Source organism: Furipterus horrens, unplaced genomic scaffold (genome assembly GCF_987537825.1).
Source record: "Furipterus horrens unplaced genomic scaffold, mFurHor1.1.pri manual_scaffold_10, whole genome shotgun sequence".
NCBI classification, from domain to species: Eukaryota; Metazoa; Chordata; class Mammalia; order Chiroptera; family Furipteridae; genus Furipterus; species Furipterus horrens.
In genome coordinates this window covers 10,274,852-10,301,171 of record NW_028327180.1, presented here as the reverse complement: position 1 = coordinate 10,301,171, position 26,320 = coordinate 10,274,852, and the positions used below count along the sequence as shown (strand labels likewise).

The 26,320-nt window shown below is 38.6% G+C and overlaps 1 protein-coding gene across 1 annotated transcript in view; it reads left to right on the top strand.

Annotated features, from left to right (window-relative positions):
* The window catches only part of SLC7A11 (solute carrier family 7 member 11), a 66,820-nt gene that overhangs the window by 9,094 nt on the left and 31,406 nt on the right, over positions 1 to 26,320 (top strand). The window contains exons 4-6 of the mRNA XM_090288730.1: positions 7,184 to 7,309; positions 10,794 to 10,893; positions 17,576 to 17,620. Coding sequence (XP_090144856.1) covers positions 7,184 to 7,309; positions 10,794 to 10,893; positions 17,576 to 17,620 — 271 coding nt within the window. The remainder of the gene's footprint in view (positions 1 to 7,183; positions 7,310 to 10,793; positions 10,894 to 17,575; positions 17,621 to 26,320) is intronic.

Genomic DNA, 26,320 nt, shown 5'->3' with positions numbered 1-26,320 from the left:
AGTTCTCTTTATGGTCTCCAAATTAGTAAGTTGCTCATTTTTATCAATGGGCACAGATAGTAGAAAAAAAAAATTTTTTTAACACACTGACTACCACACTAGAAAAATATAGTTTTCCCTGGAGCCATGATATTTTATTATGGAAATAGAATAAAAACATTGAAAACAGAATATTTCTTTGTGATTTGATGAAAAAGTAATGGAAAAACTTGGGCACAGTTCATAAATAAAGTGTTTCTGTTTACATGTCAGATTTATTGAAATTTAAAGGTTAAAATAAATAGAAAATAAATTAATTAACTTCTGTTTATTTGATCCATAGTTTTAAATGGCCAGTATTCATCTAACAATAGCACCATCAATAAGTAAGATTTTCACGCATCATCTGCAGGGTGTTATTGATGAGGCCACTCCTCATGGAATAGGTATGTTGTAGCATGGTAGAGTAGTGTGAGTTGCCTGGGCACCACGAGGTACCCAAGGTCAAGTGACATATGAGTTGTGTACGTTTCACAAGTCTCCAGGCTTAAAACTAGGGTGAGTTAACTATAACTCACATGGCAGTTAATGTGTTAAAGTATATTTTTATTGATTATGTTGTTACAGGTTGTTCCAATTTCTTTTCTCTTTCCTCCCAGTAGAAAAAAATTTTAAAAGAAATTAGCTCTGGCTGGTATGGCTCAGTGGATTGAGTGCCGGCCTACAAACCAAGGGGTCACTGGTTAGATTCCCAGTCAGGGCACATGCCTGCGTTGCGGGCCAGGTCCCCAGTTGGGGGAGTGCAAGAGGCAGCCACACATTGATGTTTCTCTCCCCCTTTCTCCCTCTCTTCCCCTCTCTCTAAAAATAAATAAGCAAAATCTTAAAAAAAGAAAAGATAAGTCTTGCTCCTTAATGACAGACATGTTTTTAAAAAATTAAAAAAGAGGATTATACACAGCAATAGGTGATAATAAAGCCAAATATGGCTAAGTTCTTAGAAGAGTGCAGCTTTCAAACCCTATTACTAGAAGTGATAGCATAATTCTAGATGATAATTGAATCATTGTTTTAAGAATCAACATTTGATTAAGTTCAAATTACTTAGAAAGCTACCCAGAAATAACTGAATTACATACTCATAAAGTTTTTAGTTATGCACAGGTAAAGTATTTATTTAAACAGTGAGGAGAGTGATGCACACCTGCCAGCAGAGAGGTGTGTGGTTAGTGGGAATTACACATAAAAATATGGTAGTGGTTCCAGCTCAGGCCCTGGAGTTGAGCAACCTGGAGTTGAAATTTAGTGTCACAGTTTCTTAGATATGTGATTTGGGCATAAATATTAAACCACTTTAAGTGTCAGTTTTATTTATTGGTAAAATACCTGTGCAAAGATAATCTATCTTGAGTGGCTATAGAAAGATGGAATTATGTCATATTTTTTAAGAGCTTTAGCAGAATTGCCCATAGAAGATTCTTGATAAATTTGGTCTTCCACTAAGGGATGGACTAATAGCAAATGTTGTGACCATTATATTCTTGTCCCTAGATTGACTGAGGCAGAAGCATATCACAAGTATAATATTTGAATAGAGGAAAGTAGGGATGGTGTTGAGAGCTCTGTAAATTGCTAGTAAAAGTTACTAATGAAAAGCCATAACTAGCAAACTTTAAGTAGATTCTCTGTGAACATGTACACACCCACAAATATTTCCCACTTCGGCCTTGATATGAGTTGTGTAGATAACACATTACTATTTTAGTAAGTCTGGATGATCATTTTCTTCAATATCTAAATTTTATTAAACTTTTTTCAGGGAAAATTTGAAGTTTAGGGGAGTGAGTGGTAACCATTCAAACCAAAAATTTAAAGCAATGATATGTAAGGATAACTAAGTACATTGTGATAGAACAGTCATTTAACAAAAAGGCTGAGTAAACCTTGGCTGAAGCTAGGCATTTCTTCCTATTTCTGCCATTATTATAATATTTGTTTATAAATTCTCATGTTCCTTTTGCAAGCTTGAAATTCTGAGGAAATGTGTTCCTGTAATCAGAAGCACTAAAAGAGAAAGCCGGATATTCTTATAACTCAGTGGGAGGTGCTGTAAATCAATGGTCTAATTGGGAAGGTGAAATTATCTTAGCTCTAATAAGCAACAGGAAGTGGAGATGGGACAGAGAAGGAGACAGTTTCCTGGGGCCAGATCTCTCACCATCTGCATTATTCAAAGCAAGGACAGGTGATTTTCTGCCTCTTAGGGGTGGAAGGTCAGCAAAATGCAGAAAACAGAGTTTAATTGTAGGAACTACTTCCTTGTGTTTCCCAGAGAAGGAAATAGTTTGTGGTAGTTTGAAATTTCTAGTTCAAGTATAGAAGAGCTGTCTTATAATTAAATCATAGAACAAAGGAATGTGAAGTGTTTTGAAATGTTAGCCAACCATTCGAGAATGGAGAGTTCGGTTGGGGTGGGGAGTTCCTAAATGCTAACCTGCTCCTCACCCCCAGCCCTTTAAAAAGTACAGAGGTACCGACTTACAGTGGTTTGACTTTTCATTTTTGGCCTTTATGATGATGTGATAGCAATATGCATTCAGTAGAAGCCATACTTCGCATTTGGATTTTACTGTTTCTCGGCCCAGTGATAATTGGTAGGATTCTCTCATGATGCCGGACAGGGGTGGCGAGTGCAGCAGCGAGACACCCAGTCACCAGGGGCAACACGCCACACTCTTCTGTGGACTGAGTTGCCAGGGATTTTTGTTTATTTGCTTTTTTATTGTAATCTGAGCACATTTAAGGTAGACTTGGCTAAGCAATGGTGTGCGGTAGGTCAGATGTATTAAATGCATTTTTGACTTAGAATATTTTCATCTTAAAAACAGGTTTACCCAAATGTAACCCCATCATAAGTACAGGAGCATCTGGACTCTTATTTCATTTCTGTCGAATTAATAAAGGTGGGAAGCTGTGCTTGTCCAAGCATCTCTCCATAGACATGTCAAGCACATGGACATGTAATTGGAAATCTTACCTTCACACGTGGCACTCTGCTCTAGCCCAACACTGACTTTACTCCTTTACCTTCTACAGAACCCCATTAATTTTCACTATTTTTATAGTTTCAAGAGGCATTGAGGTACATATGCTGAGTGTTTAAAATGACATTTTGTCTGTTGTTCTGGTTTTCTGAAACTAAACCCTAATGAAAATATTTTCTCAGAATGGGAGATCTAGTCCCAGACCCATCCCTAACAGCCTTTCTGAGTCTGGAAGAGTTTAGTTTATGTGGGTGAGTAAACAGCCCTGCCCAGCTTCTCATACCTATGGGAATAATTAGGGGAAGCAAAAAAAAAAAAAAAAAAAAAAAAAGATTTCATGGTGAGAAAAAAAATTAGCCAGTTCTACAAATGTGTTAGTGTATTTTCTTTTCTGAAACTGTATCCCCTGGCACCAGCGACTTACATGAACGAAAATCTAGGCCCATTCTGTGCTAGCATTTCAAATATAGCACGTGGAGTAGCTTTGTTTCATCTTCGGAAGTCTAGCTATACTTATTCCTTCTCTACCGTCACCAAAGTACCAAGAGATCCGGGTCTTGGGTAGGTATGCATAGAACTGAAATACGCAAGTACTGCAGACAACAGTCATTTTCTTCAGGAGGGCAACAAGTCAAACATGGCATCAAAGTGTCCTGAAGGCCCAGCCAAGGCAAACATGAACCTTAGCAGAGAGGAGGAGGCACCAGGAGTCTGGAGGAACTAGCTGTACGAGTGAGATCATATATGTCTTTTGAGCTACTTCCTCCTTGTTACCTGGAACAAGTGGCAGAAGTATGGACTTCAGACTCCAGTCCTATCTTCACACTTACCTATGTGAACGTAAGCACGTTATGTAATGTCCTGAGTCTCATCTGAAAAATAAGGCCCGTGATGGTAACCACGGCATAGAGATACGACAATTAAATAACATTATCTGTGGAAAATCATTGCACAATGTCTGCCACATAATAGTAGTTGACATTTCTTACCAGACTGATGGGGTCCTTCATGTATCAAAGCCCAATAAGACACAAATAGGAGTTTGCCGCAGAGAAAGTAAGGTTTATTTTTTAGGAAGTGGCTCATGCTCAGAGACAAGACCTGGCTCCCCAATGGCTTCCAGGGGGTGGGTTTTACAGGGGAAAGATCATTACCACAGTGACTAAGGGAGTTAGGGTTGTGGTCAGTGTCGTGGTTTGTACTGATGGGTCAGTGCTAGGGCAGGGGTAGTCGGTCAGCGCATCTGGCCCTGACGTCAGCCATGGCACGGCTTTGTCTGGTTTTGCTGCTTTTCTGGGCCTGGAGCTGAAACACAGCTGGGGCCTGGATGGTATCTCTAGTTTGACCAGATCTCTGTCTCTGGGGTCGACAGACCTGAAGCTTTGTTCCTGAGGTTATTTGATGCAGATCGGAACCTCATTGTCCTGAGGACTTAGTGCTTAAGGGACTGAATGTGTAAGGGAGGGGGAGGCAGGGGAGTCAGGGTGCTGGATGAGGCCGGTTTGAATCAAAAAGGAAAAAGAGAATAAAAGGTCATATTAAAGACATGAAGTTTCTGTGCAATTACACATTTATGTAATGCTTTTAATTTTTATTTCCAATGGTGAGATCCTAAATACAGACTCTCTTTTTATTGTTATACATCTTCTCTGAGATAGTGCATTGAGAAAATAAATACTAAGGAAGAGATCAAGGCAGTCCAGGCAACTGTTACCAAAAACAATGAGACAACGCAAGTTAGCTTGACCGTGTAGCATCAATACAGCATTCAGCGTAGCGTGGGACAGTCAGACGTCAGAAGCCAGGGAGAGCCGGAACCTGGGAGAAAGGCCAGTATATCCAGGCTCAGTGATCTCACTCTGCAAAAGCAAAAACAGACCTGAGTTGCAGAATTGCAGCAAGATATACTTGCCAGTCCTTAAATGACAGAGTCAGTCCTTAACACACCCCTTAAACATCCTCTTCAGATATGTATTTCTTACCTCCAGGACTCATACAGATGGCTTTCCTGGATGCGTTTCAGTTCTTAGGGAACTTCATAAATAAGTGACAAAAACTCTTATGTTCCTGCATTTTCATTGTGGTAACACTTAAGATAAACAAAATAAAAATTGTCATCATCATCATCATCATCATCATCATCATCCCCAATTTATAGAAAGAGTTCTTAATGTGTGAAATTAGCAATTATTATTTGAAGAAAGTAATGCTAGGACTAGAGAGCTTGCACAGATTTCTTTGATGATTACATTATGGGTCAATAGTGTATAAAAAACAAAGTAGGTATTATTTGTTTCAGAGACTCAGGACACTCTTGCGTTTAGTGACTCTCAAATCCCCTTTCAATATTGTTGGATAAGCAACGTGTTTTTTCTCTATAAGGACGTGGGACACAACAGCAGTTTCAGCCACGGGAGGATCTTCGCGGTGCCTCTGCGCGGTGCCCTGTGGCTTATCCGGCTGTGTCCTTCAGGTCTCAGAGGTGCCTTGCAGCTGGAGTTCCGTGCAGCCTCTGCATGCTTGGATAGAGCAGAGGCTTGAGCCGCCTTTAGTGTTCTATCATCTATAGGTACCTTCTGTGAATGTTTTGGTAAATAATTTTTAGAGTTTTAAAATGTTCTTCCCATCTTTGTGTGCGTCTATCGGTTTATCCATCCATCTCTGTCGCTTGCTGTACTGGCCAGTGTTATTTCATGAACGCCCTTCCATGTAGTAAATATTTATCGTATCATGATTGTGAATGTCTGCATAGTAAACAATTAAAAAGTTCTACCTCAGTCAGCCTTCCTTTAGAGGTCTAGGTTATTAAGTCGATAACATTTGTACTGGACCTGAAATTCTGAAATGAGTTCAGGATTATGTCAAACAATGGAAAGTATGAGGGCAGCATATTGCCGTGCCTAAGAAAAACTTCCTTCTGCAACTTTAACAATGCTGTGTTTCGTTTTTATCCCCGGGGAAGTACCTTCATGCATTCTTGTTATTTGTTTAGGGGGACTATACCTTTGACAAATAAAGCTTATAGATGATAACTGCAAATATCAGGTATGGGGTAGCTTTGTGGGGGGGTGGCGGAGGGGCGTGGATACCACTAAGTGAAAGGTTTTGTCAAGAGCGTAAGGCTGACATCCGCTGTCTAGAATAGCCTCAGCTATTCCAGGGAGCAGAGGAGGCAGCATTGTCAAGTATCACCGTTCATTTCATGTCTCTTTGGCCGAAGGCAGTGTTTGTGTTTTTAAAACCGAGCATCCAGCTCATTCATTCATTCATTCAGCAAAACTGCACTGGTTGTCTGCCTGGGCCAGATGTGAAGCTGGATATGAGCAACACGGAGCCGAAGACCGCTTGTTCTGTCCTTGAGTTTGTCATGGTCCCCAGCGCGGCTCCAGAGAGAGGACAGGAGAGTGCCGCTCAGGAACCAGCAGACAGCGTGCTTAAGAAAGGGTAGTCCCGCTGGCTTCAGACCCAGCGTGCGTCCCAGCCTGCACACAGTTCTGGACACATCACTTAACGTTTTTTCCCCAAGTCCCAGACCCTGCCTTGGAAGCCTCTTCATTTCGGGTAGGCCGCAAGTCACTCTTTGACGTGCTAATTGGAAAGTGGAGAGGAAAACCAAAGGCGCTGGCTGAGGCTGGTCCCGTGAGGAAAGAATGAGGTCCCAGCCAAGTTCCTGACGTCTTACTGCTTGCTGAGTGTGACTGGCCCTGGGAGGTGACGAAGAGTCCGGTCTCTGAGGGAGGAAACAGTGGCTGCCGTATCAGGCTGAAGTCACCTCCCGCGTTCTGCCTGCATGTGGTGGTGACTCAGGATTTGCTTAGAAGATATTTTTATACAATCACTAAGGCACGACAATATATGTTCACTCATATGTCATAAAAGAATGAGAGATGACTTCTTTTTGTCCGGAGGTTTTAATCTAAAAGCTTCTCGAACTTTAATGTGCATAAAAGTCACCTAGAGATCTGGTTGCCATGCAGAGTTGTGTTCCTTGGGTCTGGGGCAGTGCCTGAGTTCCTGCATTTCCAAAATGCTTCCCGGTCACACCAGCACCTCTGGTTCGTGGGCGGCCCTCAGAGTAGTCAGGGCCCACGATGTCTTCACGCCAACGAGGAGTCTCCTTTTGTAACTTCTTTTTCCATCTTTTCTTTTCTTTTTTGCAGCTGTAGTGATGGTCCTCAATAGCATGAGTGTCAGCTGGAGCGCCCGGATTCAGATTTTCCTAACCTTCTGCAAGCTCATAGCAATTCTGATAATTATAGTCCCTGGAGTTATGCAGCTAATTAAAGGTACAGACCGAAAAATAAATGCCTTTTCAAGTACGCGCCCGCTTTTGGTCTCTTCTACCATTAACTTCCGCTTGCACTGGCGGCATCCCTTAATTAGTCTCTGCTGGTAGAACCTAGACTCTGTACTGTTGTCTAATTGATATGAAAGGCTGCTTCACTGAGGATGGGTTGGTATTTAGAGCTAAATGGCAACAAGAGCATTGAGACGAGGCCAAGCAAAAAAAAAAAAAAAAAAAAATAAGGCATCTGTGAATCTGCTCTCGGTATAAACTGTTTGAAGTGAAAACTCAAAGTGGAAAAAAAAGTCTGCTATTAAGCTGTGGATACATATGTCCTCTTATTTGTACTTTAAAGTAGTTCAAGGATAGTAGTGAAGATTAAAGGTGTCTGGAAAGTGATGAAAGATGATCAATACTTCTTTTCCTTTATGTTTACTCTTCCTGTTACCTTGAGAATGGAATCTGGACTGAAGGGGAGTCAGATACGGGAGTAGCACCCCTAAAACCCAAGTGTTATCTGACAAAACTCATTGTGAAAACTTAATTTGTATTGTTACATTATTTTTAATGTGAACTCTGCTTTTCTATGGAAACGTAACACTGTTTTCTGGAGTACTTGCAGGATAGAGTTGATTGTTCCCCAAGAAAAATGAGTTGGGTGAAGGGGCGGTGTTGTCTATAGAGTTTCAGAGATTTTCGGGAGGGAGGTACATGCGGTAGCTTGGATTCGGTGGAGACTGTTGGAAAGCAGGTCCAGGTAAGTTCTTTATTTAGCAAAGGGCATGCTTTCAGGAAATAAATAGGAACGTGAGATGCAATTGTAAGGGAGTGATGTATGACTTGGGCATGTTAAGTATTTAATGTTTACACGGACGCTGTCAGTTCCAAGAAAAGGAATTTATTGAGAAGTTTAATAAGGGCGCAGCAGAATTACACGTGGCAAAAGGAAATGCCCAGATTCAGCAAAATGGCAGAGGCATTAAACAATAACCAACGGGGAAAGATCGTGCCCCGGTAGCCGGGAAAGGAGTTGCTGTTGTCCATTACAGAAGCCCAACGGGAGCTCCTAGAGCTCTCCCAGGGTGATGTTTTCCTCGGATCCAGCAACCTCAGCCAACTCAGAGGGGGCACAGTAGAGAGAAGGCAAGCGCTGGCTCTCATTCCCGTGGTCTCCTCGGAGCCGGCCTCTTCATCTTTTATCTGATCCAGGAGAAATGGAGGGAGAAGAATCTGTTTTGGGAGTGCTTTCTTCTCCTGGGCTGACTCTTGTCACGAGTCTTCTCTAGAAAGTTTCTTCTGTTTTTGGAAAGTGCAGAAACTCTGGGTCACGGACCCTCCTTTAGTTCTCGTTTAGGTTCCAAACAATAACCTACCACCCTCGAAAACGAAGAGACTCTTCTTTCTGTATCTGTTTGGTGTAATGTAAGATTGTGGCCAGTTTTTACCACTTACTTATGGATGTGTGTGAGACGAGAGGAAGTTGCCCCAATGTTACTGCCCTGCAAATTCCTGGAGAGCAGAAGTCATGAGGTATCTTTTGGATCTTTTTCAGCACTTTACACCAGAATGATCCTTTAGTTAAATCTTATGATATCAATGCTTGGTGTGGCCAGGCTTCCTCATCTATCTAATCTGAGAAATGCCTTGAGAGTATCACCACATTTAAAGTTAGTTTTAACATTTTGGAGAGCATTCTTAGCAGGTATATTTACTCTGTTGCTATAAAATGGTGATTTTCTTGATCTCTAGCTTAATCACATATGTCTCACATTAATTTGAAACTCAAGGAAGAAAAACATTTTTACTGATACAGATTGTGCGTTTACTTCTACTCATCAGATCTCAGATCCTAAATATAGTCTGTGGTCTGTGTTTACTTAGGAGGATGTGTTAAACTTTCCTTTGAGTACCATGACCTTCATCTTCCCGAAACCTCTGTTATGCAGCCAAGATACTCCTGAACTTCAGCAATGCTTCTCTTCTGTAATACTCTCAAAGTGGCATTTCTCCGGATATTTGCTTGGGACCTGATCTTTATAAAGCTTGGTTTCTCTTATTGATTATTCAGTGCTACACTATTATGAATATTGTCTCTTTAGGTCAAGTAGACCACAGATCATGATAAAAATAAATGCACCAGGTGTTTTTACCTGAGTGCCAGCATTTATAGTTCCCTTTTATGAGGACGCAGAGATGTTCTAGTGATGCAGCCATTTCCAAATTTCACTGTATCATTTAAAAAATTGAGCTACATTTGGGAATTGGATGCATCGAGGGAGAAATCATTTAGTGTGTAACTCAACATTCTCTGCTACTTTTGGTCTCAAAACTCACACATATTATATTGATATATATGTTGTTGCCGGGCAACCCAAGCAGCAACTGAGGTTTGAGTGAACAGAGGTCTCGTATCTCAGCCACCTCCTTTAATTGACTTATGTGGAGACCAATTTTGAAATAATGTCACAGTTTCTGTTCAGGTAATCTCCCTTGCTATTTTCTTTGGGAAGGACTCTCTTATGCTTAACTTAGAATATTGGCTAACTAAATGTGAATTTTTGTCTTTTGGTAATTATCCAAAAGATGCACAAGAAAGGGGCCCATTATGATTCACAAAGTAGAGAAAAATGTGGTCAATGAAAGTGTTCGATCCACATGTTGGTGAAAAATGTGTTACCACGTATCTAGTTTAGCGTTCAGTATAATTTGTTCTCAGTGTTTCTAGAAGGAATCGAGCCATTTTCTAGAACAGATTCTGCAGACTTTCTCTGCACAGGGCTTGATAGTAAATCTTTTTTAACTTCGCATGCCCTATAGCCTCTGTCCCAATTCCTCTACTCTGGTGTTTTAGGGTGACAGCAGCCATAGACTGATAGTGTCAATCATAATACTTAAACTAGTGGGCCTGGCCGCGCTCCCGAGAGGCTGAGGGAGGGCCGTGGAGCAGGTTTAGCTGCACAGTTTTCTACGCCCTTCCTGTTGGTGTCTGATGAGCTCCAGGGGAAAAGCAACAAGTTAAATGATGGGACAAAGTGATTCTGGGCTTTCCTGCCACCTCCTCCTTGAGAAGAGACCCATGGATATTTCATCCTTAGCGTTCAACTGCATTGTCATCACTTTAAAGAGTTCTATCATACGCCTTTGAACGATGGGTTACCAAAGATCCTTCGTTCATGGCCAGAGTCTGTCAAGAGTAGAGGCACACACCGACAAGGGATTTTTAAAATCCCGTTTTCCTCTTTTCTGTAATTTTATTAAAAGAGAAGTGAAGTAGTGTTAGTGATTATCAATATGCTTTAGGGATTCCGTCTCTAGAATATGTAAAGTATTAAAAGATAATGTTGGCGATGAGCGGAGGGTAAGAAATCTAGGACAGAAACAGTTTATATCTCACCCCCTCTTGCCCCTTCCTCGTGTTTATAGTTAAATAGTGAACAATAACCGGTTCTGGGAAAACTCTTCAAATCTTTCTCTTCTCATTGCAGGACAGACCCAGCACTTCAAAGATGCCTTTTCAGGAAGAGATGCGAGTATTATGGGCCTGCCACTGGCTTTTTATTATGGAATGTATGCATATGCTGGCTGGTAAGTTCATCTCTCTAGATGGTGGTTCGTCTAGTTCATTAATCGAATATTTTCATTTATTGCCAGGCGAAGTGCTAGGCAAATATGAATAGTCATATCCACTGTGATTTCCTTTACTTGAAGGGAAAAAGATGGTGTGGCTCCCTCCACCAGGCCAGTCCCTGTGCGTGTAACTTAACGGAAATGTGATAGGTTTCCAGTCAAAGTGACCACTTGACTTAGCCTAATGTTATAAAAAACAAAGGCCAGGTCTTAAGAACCAGTACAAATCATTTGTAAGTGTGGATCAGTAAGGACATAATAGTGCCACAAGATAGTAAGGATTGCTGCTTGTCAGAAAGCCTGACAGCTGCACCTTCAAGGGTATTTATGAATAGGGATTGATTTTTCCCCACCTTTCCATGAGAAAGACATAATTCAGATATAGAAATAAATAAGCTGTTCCCGGGAGGTAAAATGGTACTCTAAAAGCAGGGAAGGAGAAGCCAAGATAATGCAATAATCTGTTCCATTTTAAAGAACCTTACAAATTCCTTAAAATGTACTCAAATTGGAAAACAAAATATATAGCAAAGTTCATTAAAATCACGACACCGTGGGGGTACTTTTCCTTTGAGGGCATGTCCAACTATAATACCATTCTGGTTGAAGCATTAGAGCTTCGTATTTATGCCTTGCTTTGTTCGGAAATTTGACTAACAATAATGTGGGTAAGAGTGGCATTATTCCTAATTAAATTTTATTCATCTAGTACAGTGATTTTCAATCTCATGGCTCACATAAACTAAGTACTAAAATTCTGTGGCACACCAAAATATTTATTTTTTACCAACCTGACAAAAAAACAGATATAATTTTGATTTACTCATACTGGATGATTATTGTTTTGGCTGTTGTCATATTTTTATTTGACAATGGAAGGGAAATAGAGGTCAGTGCCCATGACTGAATAGGCAGGTATTGTGTGTTTTAAAAATTCTTGTGGTGCATTGGTTGAAAATCACGGATCTAGTAAAGATTTAGTTGAAGTGACTTCAGCTAGAAAGTCCGCTCAGTATAAAAGTATTATTTAAACATCAAAATTGTTGAAGGTTGTTAGAAAATTGTAGCTCTAAGGAGTCTGTCATAAAATATTTGTATATTTCCAGATTATTTTTATCGCCACTGTGTGTAAGCAGTAGTCTTGAATCCCTTGGTATTTTGAAGTCTTTTTAAATTTTTGCCCAAAGCACAATGTGGTGCTGGTCAGAGAAAAGAGCCGAGCTGTGATCAGAGTTAGCAGCAGAATCCACTATTCTGTGACTCTTCAGCCTGGATCAGAACTCTGCAGCCCCGGGCGTCAGCCAAGCTGCCGGGACGGTCACCCCGAGACTCTAGCGCCAAGTTGGGGAGGTGGCAGGAGCTTTCAGCTGGAGCCAAGTGTTGGGAGCCTGGCAGTATTCAATCAGGAATGTGGAATGTGGAGATTGTCACCAGGGAGACTTGATTAATTCTATTGAATGAAGTTTCTTTTGCTTCTGAGGACCATGCCTCTGTTCCCACGGGATATTAAAATATTCTTCTGCCTCACTCACTCCCCCACTGCCCGCTACTGAATATTCAGACCTCCTGAATCATGTGGAGCAAATCTCCACTTCTGTGGGCTTTTGAGGGCTGATAGATTTCTTTATGAATAAAGACTCTTTTCATTTTGAATTATCTTATTACCTTGTTTTTTAGTGTTATTGATATTGAACCCAAAATGTTACTCTTTTAAAAGCGATTTAAAAAGATAATGTAGACAGTACAAACAACCTCAATTTAACCCTTCATGAAGTGGGCAGTCTCTGCTCTCAAGAGCCCACAGAACTGCACAATGGAGTACAGACAGGAAGCTTTTATCGAATAAAGAATAAGGAACAAGGAAGAGAGAAAAATAGAACATGAATAAGGAAGAAGGAAATAATATAGAGCCCAGAGTTTTCTTGGTTTTGAGGGGGATTGAGTAGTTAGCTCCACACTGGGCCTAAAAATTTATCTCAACGCTGTTTATAGGGTAAATGGGTTCACATGAACCTTTACTTATGCATTTACCCATATAATTCTCATGTCTAACTCCATTTAAAAGAACAGGAAACTGTTAATTTTCTTATATACCTGAAGATTCAGTCATAATACTGGAAATTAAGGCCAGGACTTTGAATGAAATGTTACCTGATGCAAGTGACTTATGCAGGAGACAGATGAGTAACTATATTATGATAACAGGTCGTTATGCTACCTGAATGAGGCTTTGTGTATAGGTACAAAATAGCCTGGCTGTTCATCCATGGCCATCGGTCTTAGAAAAATGAAGCTGAGTTTGGGAGACATAGTCTGTTGTTGGCTTGGAGTTCCAGGGGAGAAGTTAATATCTGGATATAAACGGAGCAAGAAGGAGACTAAAAGACTTCCCAGGGAGAGGGAGGTTTAGTCACTTTCTAAATGTGATCCTGCCTCTCTGACCTCTCTCTGACTTTCATGATCAATTCGTGAGACTGGGGCTGTGGAATTAGAAATGGGGCACCATGCGTGAGCCTGCACTCCCTCTGCGGCCGCTGTGACCGCATCTGACGAAGGAAGCAGCGATTGTCATGGGAACTTAACCACCTCGGGTGGAAGCCAAAGCAGCCAGACCCTGGCTGTCCTGTAGGCCTTGCTCTGCTGCCATTTCACCTCCCACATATTGAATAGGAGCAAAGCACTGCCAAACCTTGGATGTGAATATGGGAAGATTTTGGCTGCGAGGAGTGCAGAACCTTTTTAGAATGATAAAAACCCCTTCACAGAAACACAATTAAGGGGAAAGAAATCATTAACCCAGCCAGGTCACAGAGTTAGGTCAGAACAACTTTTATATTCTTGCCAATGTCTATATTCAGAGAAATATGTCTGCTCATTTCCCTTGCGGCCCAAGGAACACTCCACCAATTTCAGCCCCGTACTTGACCCAAAGCTAAATATTGGTGGGGGTAGGCTTTTTGTTTTTTTAACTGTGCGATAGAAAATAGGCTTTCAGTGTCTTTTTTTCTTCATTTTAAATCCTATCCTCAGTTGGATTTGGTCTTTCTAAAGCACCTGCTGGGATTATTTTGTACCATTGTTTCAAATCTAATCTAAAGAATAAGCTTCTTTTAAAAATAATTCACATTGTTGGGTCCTGGAATGCATTGTCAGTGCCTTTTATACACAATCCTGGCAAAGATGGAACAACAGGCCTTGTGAACATTCCCGGGAGACCTGGACGAGATGTGAAGCAACCAGGATGCTCTGGATTCATTTGCTAGAGGCGAGGAGACATAAAGGTGTATTTCCCGCGGGAGGCGAATGTTTGGACCAAAATAAGAAGCTTTCTCCTTCCCGCCACCCTGCCCCAAGCCCTTTCCTTTTCTCTGTTCTCTGAAGCTATGTCAAATATTTGCAATTATGTTCCTTTTTTCATAAGTAGGTCCTTTCTTGCTTAATATTGTTGAAAAATATGTTCCTGAATCAAGTGTTAAGAAGGAACTGGTTATTTTTGACACGAGAAGCCTGGAAATATTTTTTAGTTTGGGTGCATTTTTTTTTTTCTTTTTGCATTTTCTTCAGTACTTCCCATTGCCTCAGGCTTACAACAAACACATCAAGTCCTTCAGAGTGTATATCCCAGATATAAGTATTGCTTGCTGCTTGCCTTCCTGGTATAACTACAACCTCTATTTTTAGAAACGTACACTCTAGTCATTAGAAAATATCTTTGAAACCCACCCCCCAACCCCCAAAAAGAAAATATCTTAAGCTGCTAATATTTTAAATCAATTTTTATTGCTACTATTTTCTCAGGTATTCATGTTTCTACTTAAAACGCATCTTTAAAATATTTGACACCTTAACCTTGTTAAAAGGTAAATTGATAAAATTAACAATTTTAAGAGTTTATTTGAGCAAAACATCAATTCTGATTGGGCAGCATCCCATCTAGTAGAGAGCAGGGCACTCTGAGGAGAGGTATAAAATAAAAGACTTTCATAGGCTGAAGGGAGTGGGAACCAGGCAGTTATTCTACTAGACGTGAAAGCCAGTTGGTAGTTGCAAGGCTACTTTCCTGGCCATCAGGCAGGTGATCTAACTGCTTCTGGTCATCTGGTTCCCGATTGCATGGGTTCAGATTCCATTTCTGGGAGAGCTGAAACTATGATTAAGTCTTGGTTTGGGGACATCGGGCTTAGCATAAGGGACTCCATTTTGGGTCTGTTGCCTTGTTTTGAACAACCGTGAAGAGCCACTGCCTACTTGTTAATTTAGGTAAGTTTTGAATAGAGATGAATTGTGACAGATATTCTCATCTTTGTTTTAAGTCACAAGAAATTTAATTATATCAAAGGCTGATGGGCTAATATTCCAGCCATTTGGTTTTAGATTATGGAGAATTTATACTTATAGAACCGTGCTTCTGTGTACCTATATAATTGGGATTTTACCTTCTGCGGAATACTAAGAGAACCAAAGCATATATTGAAAATATCACTTTTATTTTGTGGAAATGTCCTAAGCCTATGAAATGAAGGAGTAGAAAGGTCTTGGTTCAGCTTTCCTCATTATGAGTCCTTAGTTTTCCCATCTTCACAATCCAGCGCTCTAAGTGTGTGTAGTTGAGTCCGGCATCTGCGTCAGTCCTATTTCTTGGAACCCTGGGAGAGAACTACAGGTCTTTCAAGAGGCTCCAAGCAGTCCCTTTAGGTTGGGCAAAGAAGCCAAGCATACAAGGCGGTAGATGTTCCTGAACAGGAAAGTGGGGTCACAGAGTGAAGAAAAGGAATCTGAATTTCTTTAGGGCTCTTACTTTAGGGTACTATTTTCAGTCCTTACAACTTGAGAGTGTAAAATCATGCGCCAAGAATGCTTCTTGTCATGTAATAGACCCAGAAAAAGTGTTTAGAACTTGGGAAATAGTCAAAAAGTTCTCTTCAGTTATCACGTTATAGTGTAATGACTAACAGTGTGCCTAATATACAAAAAAGAGAAACAGCAGCCTCAGAGCCTTGTGACTTGAGGTTATGTGATAGGATGCACATTGGGAGAATTGAAAGGGAGAAGTACAAATTGAGAATTTATGTTTCATCCCATTTTCAGTTCCTACTTGCCCTCTCTGTTTATATCTAGAAAGCTGGTTCCCTAAAACTGAGTGAGGCTATTGTCATACTTCTGTTGCACTACAAGTTCTGATGGACTTGTTACCATGATTGAAATCTGGATTCTCAGAAGGGAAAGGCCATGTGTACGTGAATTCTGTTCTCACTGTCTGCGCCGCAGTGCAGAGCACTCAGCTGTTACTCATTGCCCTGTGCCCAGCGCCTCCCCACACCCCGTGCTCATGTGCTCTGCTCAGTCTGGGCTGCCCTCGCCCCACTTACCCAGGGTAAATGTGAAGCAGCTTCGAAGGCTCGGCTGGGCCAATGCCTCACTGCAGCACTGTCTCCTACGTGTATCACACTATCTTATGGTCCATTCTATAAACCATGAACTCCTTGAGGACAGAGATTATGTGTTTCCCACTCGTATTTCCTACGTGACTGACACATGATAATCTCATCTTTTGCTGGGGGTGGGGTGGGGGGGTGCAAATCATGCTAGAAAAGAGTTGGCAGTTGACATATATCTATTCTATGACCCAGCAATCATGTTCTGAACATATAACCAAGAGAAATGAATGCGTGGTCCCTGAAAGGACATGTAGAAGCATATTTATAGTACCTACATCCATAATAGCTATGAATTAAAAGTAATCCAAAGGTACCTCCCAGCTGATTGTATAGTAATGGAAAAGAATGAATCACATGTAGAAACTCACAAACACAAAGGCCAGCAGAAAAGCCAGACACAAAAGAAAAAATATTGTATTATAGTTATACAAACAAATATCAGTCCATTGTGATGAAACAAGTGAAACATTTCATCTACGGTGATAAAACTCAGGATGGTGGTTGCCTTTGCAGGAGAGTGGAGGAGATACAGGAAAGGCCTATGGGGGAGCCATCTAGAGCAGTGGTTCTCAACCTTCCTAATGCCGTGACCCTTTAATACAGTTCCTCATGTTGTGGTGACCCCCAACCATGAAATTATTTTTGCTGCTACTTCATAACTGTAACTTTGCTACTGTTATGAATCATAATGTAAATATCTGATATGGAGGATGTATTTTCATTGTTACAATTTGAACATAATTAAAGCATAGTGATTAATCACAAAAATAATATGTAATTATATATGTGTTTTCCTATGGTCTTAGGCGACCCCTGTGAAAGGGTTGTTTGACCCCCAAAGAGGTCATGACCCACAGGTTGAGAACCACTGGTTTAGAGTGTCTGGAATGTTTTATCTCTTGATCTTGTTGTTGGTTCCATGGGTGTGTAAATGAGTAAAAATTCATCGTCATACATTCAGATGTGAATACTTTACTGTTAGTTATGTTATAGTTCTATAGAAATGTTGAATAAAAAGTAACTCCATCAATATGTTTTAATGATTTGTGGGAGCTTTTGGTTGTGGAACATTTTTATATTACTATAAATGTTTGTTTATAAAGTTTTCATAATTCTCAGGTTGATTTTAAATATTTGAAATTTGAAACTTTGAAATATCATATAATATATTAATTGCTTGTAATTTATTTATATCTTTTTAGGTTTTACCTCAACTTTGTTACTGAAGAGGTAGAAAATCCTGAAAAGTAAGTACCCATATTTACCCTGAAATATTTATGAGGAATAAATCTAAGGTTTTATAGTTGAAAAAATAGACTTAAAGAAGTGATCTAGTGTGGACTAACCAACTTTATATTTATCATCATTGCCATTCTCATAGGTGGATGAAATTGATTCAATTTTATCATGAATTAGATATCAGTGACTATTGTATATTCTACACTCAATACTAACTTATATAACCTGGAGGCATAAAAGAATAAAGGTGTATTTTAGGTAATCTGTTTTATAAAATTATGTATGCAACTTAACAGGGCCTTACTTCTACACATTGAGAGTATCAATGTTTCAATATATACAAATAATAAAGAACAACGAATGATGTATTAATTCAGGTTTTTTATTGTAAATAATTTTCTCTCATCTCAAAAAAGTGAGAATAATAACAGCACCTACCTCACTGAGTTGTGGAAATGAGTTAATATGTATAAAGTACTTAGATTAGTGACTGTCAGTTTTTATTCTCTGCCTATTGTTACTATTATTATATCCTTACTTTAGGAAGAAGGTAAATGTTACTCATATATAAGTGTTTTCTATATTTTAATGTCCTAAGCTATTCTCTTTCTTCAGTCTTCTTGAAAGAAATATGGAAAATTATTTCATTCCACATTGAAGCCTCTAAACTTTCAGTACTAAAATTGAATATGCATTTTATGATCTCTCCTATTTTTGTGTACAGATTTCATTGAATCTTTATATGTCAAGAAAATAAGCTTGTATTTAAAAGGAGAAACATAAAATGTAGGAGTTTTATAATAATTTAAAAGTAACTATAAAAACTGATGTAGACTAAGATTAGTACCACTGGGTATATTGAGTGAAATATTTTCATTTTCTTGAAGTCATGATTCTGCAAACTTCATTAAATATTTCTGGAATACTTTAAATTTGATATTATATTTTAAGGTCTTAAACAAAGGCACATCTCAGGAGAGATTAAGTAACCCTGGATTTTAGGCCAAGATAATGAGTAACTGCTAAAACTTAAGTTGAAGAAAGACATGTCTGATATCTTTCTTTTCTCATACTAGATATTTAGATACTTAGTTATTGCATGGAAGATTTTGTGTAAAACTTACCCCACACATATAGTTTCTCAAAAGAAGAATACGAGAAATCCACAAAATCCCTTTAATGGAAACTAATGATTAAATTTGTACTATGTATTTATCTACTGAAGAAGTTCAGGGATTTGAGCAATTTATTCAATACATTAATTAAACCAATAACATACCTCTGCAATGTTGACAATCAGTCCAGGTCTTTTAAAAATAAATCTTATTTTTTAAAATGCATATAATGTTTTAGGGAATATTTATGGTGACTATAGAGAACAGATGGTAAAATTATGTGGACCTAGTCCAGATGTGTAATTTGTATTATTCTGTAGGTAGACGCAGCTCCAAATACCTTTCGTTACAAGGGAGAATAATTATAATTGCATCTCTTTTGTCACGTGCCAAGATAATAAATGTGTTTCCCAATCGGCCGTGGGTGCGTGTGTCCAGGTGTGCGGCAACATGCAACTTTCTGGCAGCTGGTGAAATGAATCATCCCCTGCCGGTACAGCCCCTTTTAGTATCCTCCCCCACCTAAGCAATACCTTTTTCCTAAAATTGTGATTGAAGAGGAGATGTGGTCATTAATTTTGATCAGTGAAAATGTGGTTTAAAATATATAGAATGTAGAGTAAGATTTCATGATTACAATTGGCAACTCTTTATATATACTTTAATTTGAGTGGAAATCTTTCAAATTACTCAACATTACTCTACAAAATCATTTCTGAACTTCTGTTACAGGCAAGACTTATGTACCAGTTTTGTAAATGTTATAGCAAGTGAGAGATAAGCTGGGAGATTAATGGAATCAAAATTTACTAGTTTGTGACTCCTCTCTTCTATTAAGTCTCACCTGCTCTGAAAAGCTTGTAAAGCACTAATCCTAATATTTGAGGCAAAATTTCTGCTATGTGATTACATTTATAATGTTAAAGAAATGTTCCCATGGTCTTTCTTATAATGTTTTCTTCTCTAAGAGCAGCTTTGGATCCATGGAAGTAGCAATACATTGAGAGGCATTAAACTTTTTTTATGTGAAAATACAGTCATTATCATTGAAACGTTGTGATAATATAAAACATTGCATTTATTAATTGTAGCATGACGACCGGCTCCACAAATGCATATATTAAGTAAGAACAGTATTTTGTGGAGCATAAAAGTCCAAAGCTTGGAGCATGTGGTGATAGAATCCCAAGGAATATCTGAATTTTAAAATGCCATTCCCCCTTCCCCCAATGAAATGTGTAGTAGTAATGATTGCTAATGAGTGTATTTGTTTTTAAAAATCAAGATGTTTTTATTTGCAAATCTAATAGGTTTTGCCTATGACATTACTTTTATGGTGACTGCAATCTATCATTGTTCAGAAAGTTACACAGTGCAAAGAACATATCATTGAGATGTATAATATTTGTAAGCCTGCCCTCAGATTGATAAATCATGTCTTGTGTTGATGAAAGCCAAGAAGTGAATTGCTTTACTTTGACCTTGGGAGTCTGCGATTAGTCTGTTTGCCTATCAAATTTGTTTGAGTGTTCTTCTCACTTCATTTGTTCCTTCTGTTCTGAAGAGTTGGAAATAGTAGGCTTGGAGGAAGTCAGTAAAGCTTGATATCATCAGTCATTTTTGAAGAGCAGGCTATCAGCATGCTCTGAATAATCAACTTTAATAAAAGGTTTAAATAATCAGAGTGTCATGTTTAATTAATACGGTGCTTGCTGCCAATTTATATTAATTGATGCCTGAAAGTCATCACACCTTGTACCAATGATAATTTAAAAGTAGAGAGACTGGGACTGGGGAAAGTGCCCTGAGACCTTGCAGGCAGTGTGCTGGATTAGACCAGTTTGTAAATGGTCTGCAATCACATTATTTTCATTCAGTTCAGATGTTGTATAAGTTCTTATTATATGTCTTTTTATCCTTATTGACTTATATTAAGCTGGAGTAAAGGTATTTATTAATAATATTATATTTTCATAAATCCTATTGCTTATAGGACATATACAACTGTAAACCTGATTAAAAATGCAGCAAACAAAACAATTTAAAAATCCTGCCCAGTGTGCTGTGGTGAAGGTTCATGACAGAACATTAAAGGTTGTGCTGAAGTCTTTGATCTTGCGTTTTGGCATTTTAAGGAGCAGCTGTCTTTATGAGAGACAAGTCTTTCTCTTTATGTTTTATAGCTTCCTAACAGTTGCTAGAGAATAACATATAATTTCTCCACTATATCTGCAGATTATACCAACATGATATTTTGTGATTTTTTTAATCACAAGGTAATATTATCTACATTTTAAGAAAACTTCCCAAGTTTCTTTTACAAATAAATAATATATGTTCTTAAGGCGTGCAAGCTAATTGTCACAGAAAGCTGCCTCACTGTACATAAATGTATATAGAAAACTCTAGATTGTTAAGTAAGGTGAATGTGTAAATGAATTACTGAATCAATCTCTTAAATATGATGTCTCCTAAGGAAGTTGATTTTTAAAATTGCATTTATACCCAAGTTTACAAAGATATCTTTGGCAAAATGGGGCATCTCTTTATCAATGACAATAAAATATTGTTAGAATTATCTTAATATGTGGCAGTACTTCTCTTCAATTGTTGAAATGATTAATACCTAAATGTGGTGCATTTTTTGTGGAAACATATAAAAAGTTTTACAAAATGATTTTTAAATAAGCTTCACAATAGGACTATAATTATACTGGTTGAGCCACTGAGTCAGGCAAAAGGCCAGCCTTTGGTCACATGTCCCAGAGAACAGATGCCTCCCCGTTCAGAAACCAAGGTCATCACGCGGCTCACCCTTGCCTTTGCTCAGTCTAAAAATTTCTCGCTAATGGGAACATGTGGTTGGTGTACCCTGGGATCAAAATTCTTGCATTTTTCAACTTCACATATGCATAAAAAATACATTTGGCTCGAACAGTTTGTTCATGTAAGGCTAATGTGTCAAATGAGTGGTGCAGAAATTATAGGGTTATATTATAATATTTTATCAGGCTGTAATAAAAGAAGACACATATTAATCCTTCAAGTGCTTTGTGAAAGCCATTTAGATTTTTTTTTTTTTTTAATTTTAAGGATTCGAATCTCATTTTGAGACAAAAATTTGAAGGTCAGTGCTTCTAACTGTTCTACGTTCTTTCATATTAGTTGTTTCTAAATTTTAATTTTAATATTATTGACATTTATATTCTGAGTGTAGACTCATGAACTCATGGTTTAGGAGAAATGATAGTGCCTGATTTAATGTTAACCTATGTTTCTGTTCCCTTTAATTACCTATAAAATATTTTTAAAAATTCAGGATTAGAGAGGACCTTTGATACTATCTAAGGTAGCTTTTTACCACATGCATGGATCTACTCGATAATATCTCTGACCAGATAGAATTCATACAAAATAAAATGAGAAGCTGATTGTAACTTCCTGGAACTAGGTTACCAATACTTTCACTTGCATGTGTTGCTTAGCAGCCTGCTCATTTCTATGACCATTTCAAGCTTTGAGAAATCGTGAGTTGGGTGGCATAAGAAGGGTGGGCCAACTGTCAGGACTGTAATAGGCACAACACAAATGATAAATCAAGCGATACACATTAGTGATAACAGAGTTAGCATCCTCTTATTTGCAAGGAAAGGCCTTCTACAATCAGAAGTACTGTCAGCCATTAGTAGGTCTCCTGCTTTTGACTTTTTACTTTAGTAACTCATATTCTCATACATGCAAATCAGCTATCCTTCCCTATGCCTGGATTTGAAAGTTAATGACTGTACCCGATAGATGACTTATAAATAAATTTTATACATGATGAAAAACTTCCTAGACCACTCATCTCTGGTCTATGGCCTGCTGTGTGGCAATCAGTAAATCCAGCGTTGTTTTAAGAGTCTCACAAAAATAGAATAATATCCCACGTTGTTTGCTATAGGCAGAGACCAGATGCATCCAGCCCATTATATTTTCACTTGCCTTGCACTGAAATAATGTTAATAGTTTTGGTCTAGTCATATTCAAACATTGACTAGGCTTATTGATCTACTCAGGAAAATGAGCAGCTTTTGAAGGTGTATAGATGCATGCTAAAACTATATTACCAGTGTATGAACTGAGTGAAGTTGAGACTGTCCAGTAAAAAAGGATTTCCTTCGCTTTTATTAACTGTAAAAATATTTACTTTCTGAGTCTTTGGAAATAGCACTGGTTTAGGAAATCAAAATTTGGATCCTGCCTCCTTTTAACGAGCTGTTTGACCTTGGCTAGACCTCTAAATTGCTTCTGAATCTTTGTTTACTACTTTTAAATAGAGGGTAATAATCCCTATATGATAGTTCTCATGAGATTTTGGGGATAAAATATGTGAAATTCAAGATGTTAATGACTCAACATGAAATATGCAAACACTATCTGCAACCAAAACCTCTATTCTCAGAGATTAGAATATTTCATAATCTTTGAAAAAAATTAGAGGATTTGCATAATTGTTTTATGAACGTGAGTGCCTTTTCTACACATATGAACTATTAATCAGCTTGAAAAGTTGTTCTGCGTCATCAGCAAATTTCTGATTATTGGTAGTTAAATGTTCAGAAGGTGATGAAAACTGCTTTTTATTTATCTCTAACCTCCCTCAGGTGGCAATACGCTCATGCATCATAATCAGAATGAATTTCTTGGCAGATTTTTTTCCTTCTGAACCAAATATTTATGTGCCCATAACCCAAACTGTCATCATCACACCGTTGGCTGATGGCGCAGATATAACAGACGAACTATTTGTACTCTTGCTGCAGTTATCCATTTCTAGGTTCACTATCTTACCAAGAAACTTCTTTATGAAATCTGACAATCAAGGTCTTGATCTGAGTGACTGGTATCATGTATTTAGATCGTTATTTTTATTTCTAAAAAAGAACCTATTGAGTTGGAACAAAACAGAACACAAGTTATTAATTTACCCCCAAGTGTTTTTTATGAACTTTTACTTAATTTAAAAATGCATAGCCTTTATTAAAACTATAAACACTATTTTTCAATCTGAGTACTAGATGGATTACAGGGTAGCATGCCAGATATTTTTTAACAAAGTGATATATTATTTCTATTCTTTGGTTGAGAAAGTTGAAGTTCCTAGAAGTGGATAATTAGTCCACGAAAACACTAGGATTCAAGTCTATATAATGCATGAACTATTTGTCTGGCTCCAAAGGTCATACTCTTTCCAACATGCCTGTTGGTCTCTTTGGAAGACAAAGCAGAAGTGACCCATGGTGTGCAAGGTGCCCTAACAGCTGATTAAGTCACAGCTTCGCTGTGGAAGAGGAAGTTGGAAGAAGAATAGAAATTGGAAAGGTAGAATAGAGAAGTAAAGGCGTCTCAGACAGGAGAAGGGTGTACATCAAGCTGTGGACCTGTTTCATGGATCCGGGGAATGATGTGTAGACTTCTTTAGCTAAAGCAAAGGATTGTGAAGAGTAGAAGACAGAAAGTTGTGGATGTTGGAATGCAGTGAACCTTCATCTCCATTATGAATTTTGGACCTACTCTGTTGGCCAGTGGGACAGGGTATCGAGGGGGGGGGGTGCATTGTACATTTTTAGTGTCTATGAAGCAGTGATTGAGGAAGGGGAGCCTGATGTCAGGGTCAGTGGATTTGTTGTTGTTGTTGTTACATATATATAGTTTAAAGAGAGTTGTAGTCAAAAAAAAAAAAAAAAAAAAACACCTCACATTTCACTCTTCTTTTATATGCTTATTTTTAATAAAAGCAAATGTCATTGAAAAGTTAATTGCCTCCTAGAGTTGCACCATTGCTAGAATCAAACAAGGTGACCAATCATGTGGCAGAGGGTTCTGGCAAGTGGCACCACACTGTCCCAGCCTATGGATGTGGATGACAATGCTTAGACAGAAGAAATGAGTCACTGTGGTGTTCATACACTCTCTTAAAAAATATTGAGTTGTCTTGTTTTTAATGAAAAGGATGCTATCATTATTCGCCATGCCAATGGAAGAGCAACCGTTATTAAATTAAATGAGAAGAGACTTCATTTTAGGAGTAAGTTTTGAAAAAAAAGGGGGGGGGATTTGGTTAGGCACTGGAATTCGCAAAATATAAATAAAAGGGATTATGATTTAGCCACAGTTCTTTAGATATGCTGGTTCAAAAAATATAACAGTCTGATGACTGAGTTTGCCTTCAGTTCTGTAATATTATAGCTCTATTTTTAGGCTTGTGAATGCACGGGAGCCAATGTGGGGAAGCATGTCCTACACCATGGGTCTATATTGTTGGGGAGGGAAGGCACGTCCCAGTAAGATAAAGGAAATGCCCAATTATGTCAGAGTTTGGAAATATATCCAATAAGATGTGTTAAGGAGCTGGCTTGTAAAGATTTTGTATTTTAGGGGAAGGAGAAACTGAAGAGAGGGAAATAGCAATACCAGTACAGGACAAGAGCCAGCCTGGGAGGCAACTGGCCCTACCAGGCACAGGGAGATTCTCAATGGCGTGGAAAGAACTCTGAACTTGGAGTCAAGTGACTAAGTTCTAATTCTGGTTCTGGAAATATTGAATTTTGTGACCTTCGCTACATCCTTTATCCTCTCACTGCCTCTGATTTCTCAGCTGCAGAAAAGACATGGTGGAGTACCAAATTCTGAGTTTCCTTTCAGCTCTAGTGTGAGCTGTAATTCTTATAGATGCCACACAAGTACCTGGTCTGACAAGCAGAGGATGTTCTTTTGGGAGCGTGGCCAAGGGATAGAAACTTAGGCAGCAGATCTGTCTCAGGAAGCAAACATGTCACAAACACAGACACACAAGGGATTCTGTGGCCAATTTATAGATCTCAGGATGACTGGGAGATTAGATAGGACTAAAGTTATTTTGAGTTGTTTCAGAAATGGTAAGAAGTTTGAATGGACAGTTGGGAGAAATGAAGCCAGACTGGCACTCCAGTGCACGGGAACTTAATTACTAGATCTAAAGATCTGGGGTCAGGTCCAAGCTATATGTTCTAATTTAATGCAGTTGCCTTAAATACAGGGTCTTTGATAGGTGGAGTACTTGATGACGAATGTAGATGTTAGAACACCTCTTAGGTTTAGTCAGTAATGCGTGTGATGATAAATCCTGGATTCTACTCACTATTTTTTTTTATCCTATATACCTACAGAAGGTATAAAACAATGCACAAACCTCTGTGGTACAAGATGTCCATACTAGCCTTTACTACATGTTTATTTTTCTCAAGAGTCTAGACATCTATATTGAGGGAATTGCCTATGCAAAGAAGTATTTTCTCTGATAGATCTTCTTTAAGCATTATACATTTCCAATAATCCAGTTAGGACTGCTTTATGTATTTATGTATTTATTTATTAATGCTGCCTACCTTGGGTGGGGGGTGGGGAGGGAGGGAAGAGAGAGAGAGAGAGTTTTGTAGTAACTTGCAAAAATGTGTGTTTATTCCTTTACCCAACTGTTAAGTGAGTATTCTAATACTTACCTTGCAGAGTTTTTGTGAGAATTAGAAATAATATATAGATTGATGTGTCTGACAATACCTTGCTTATAGT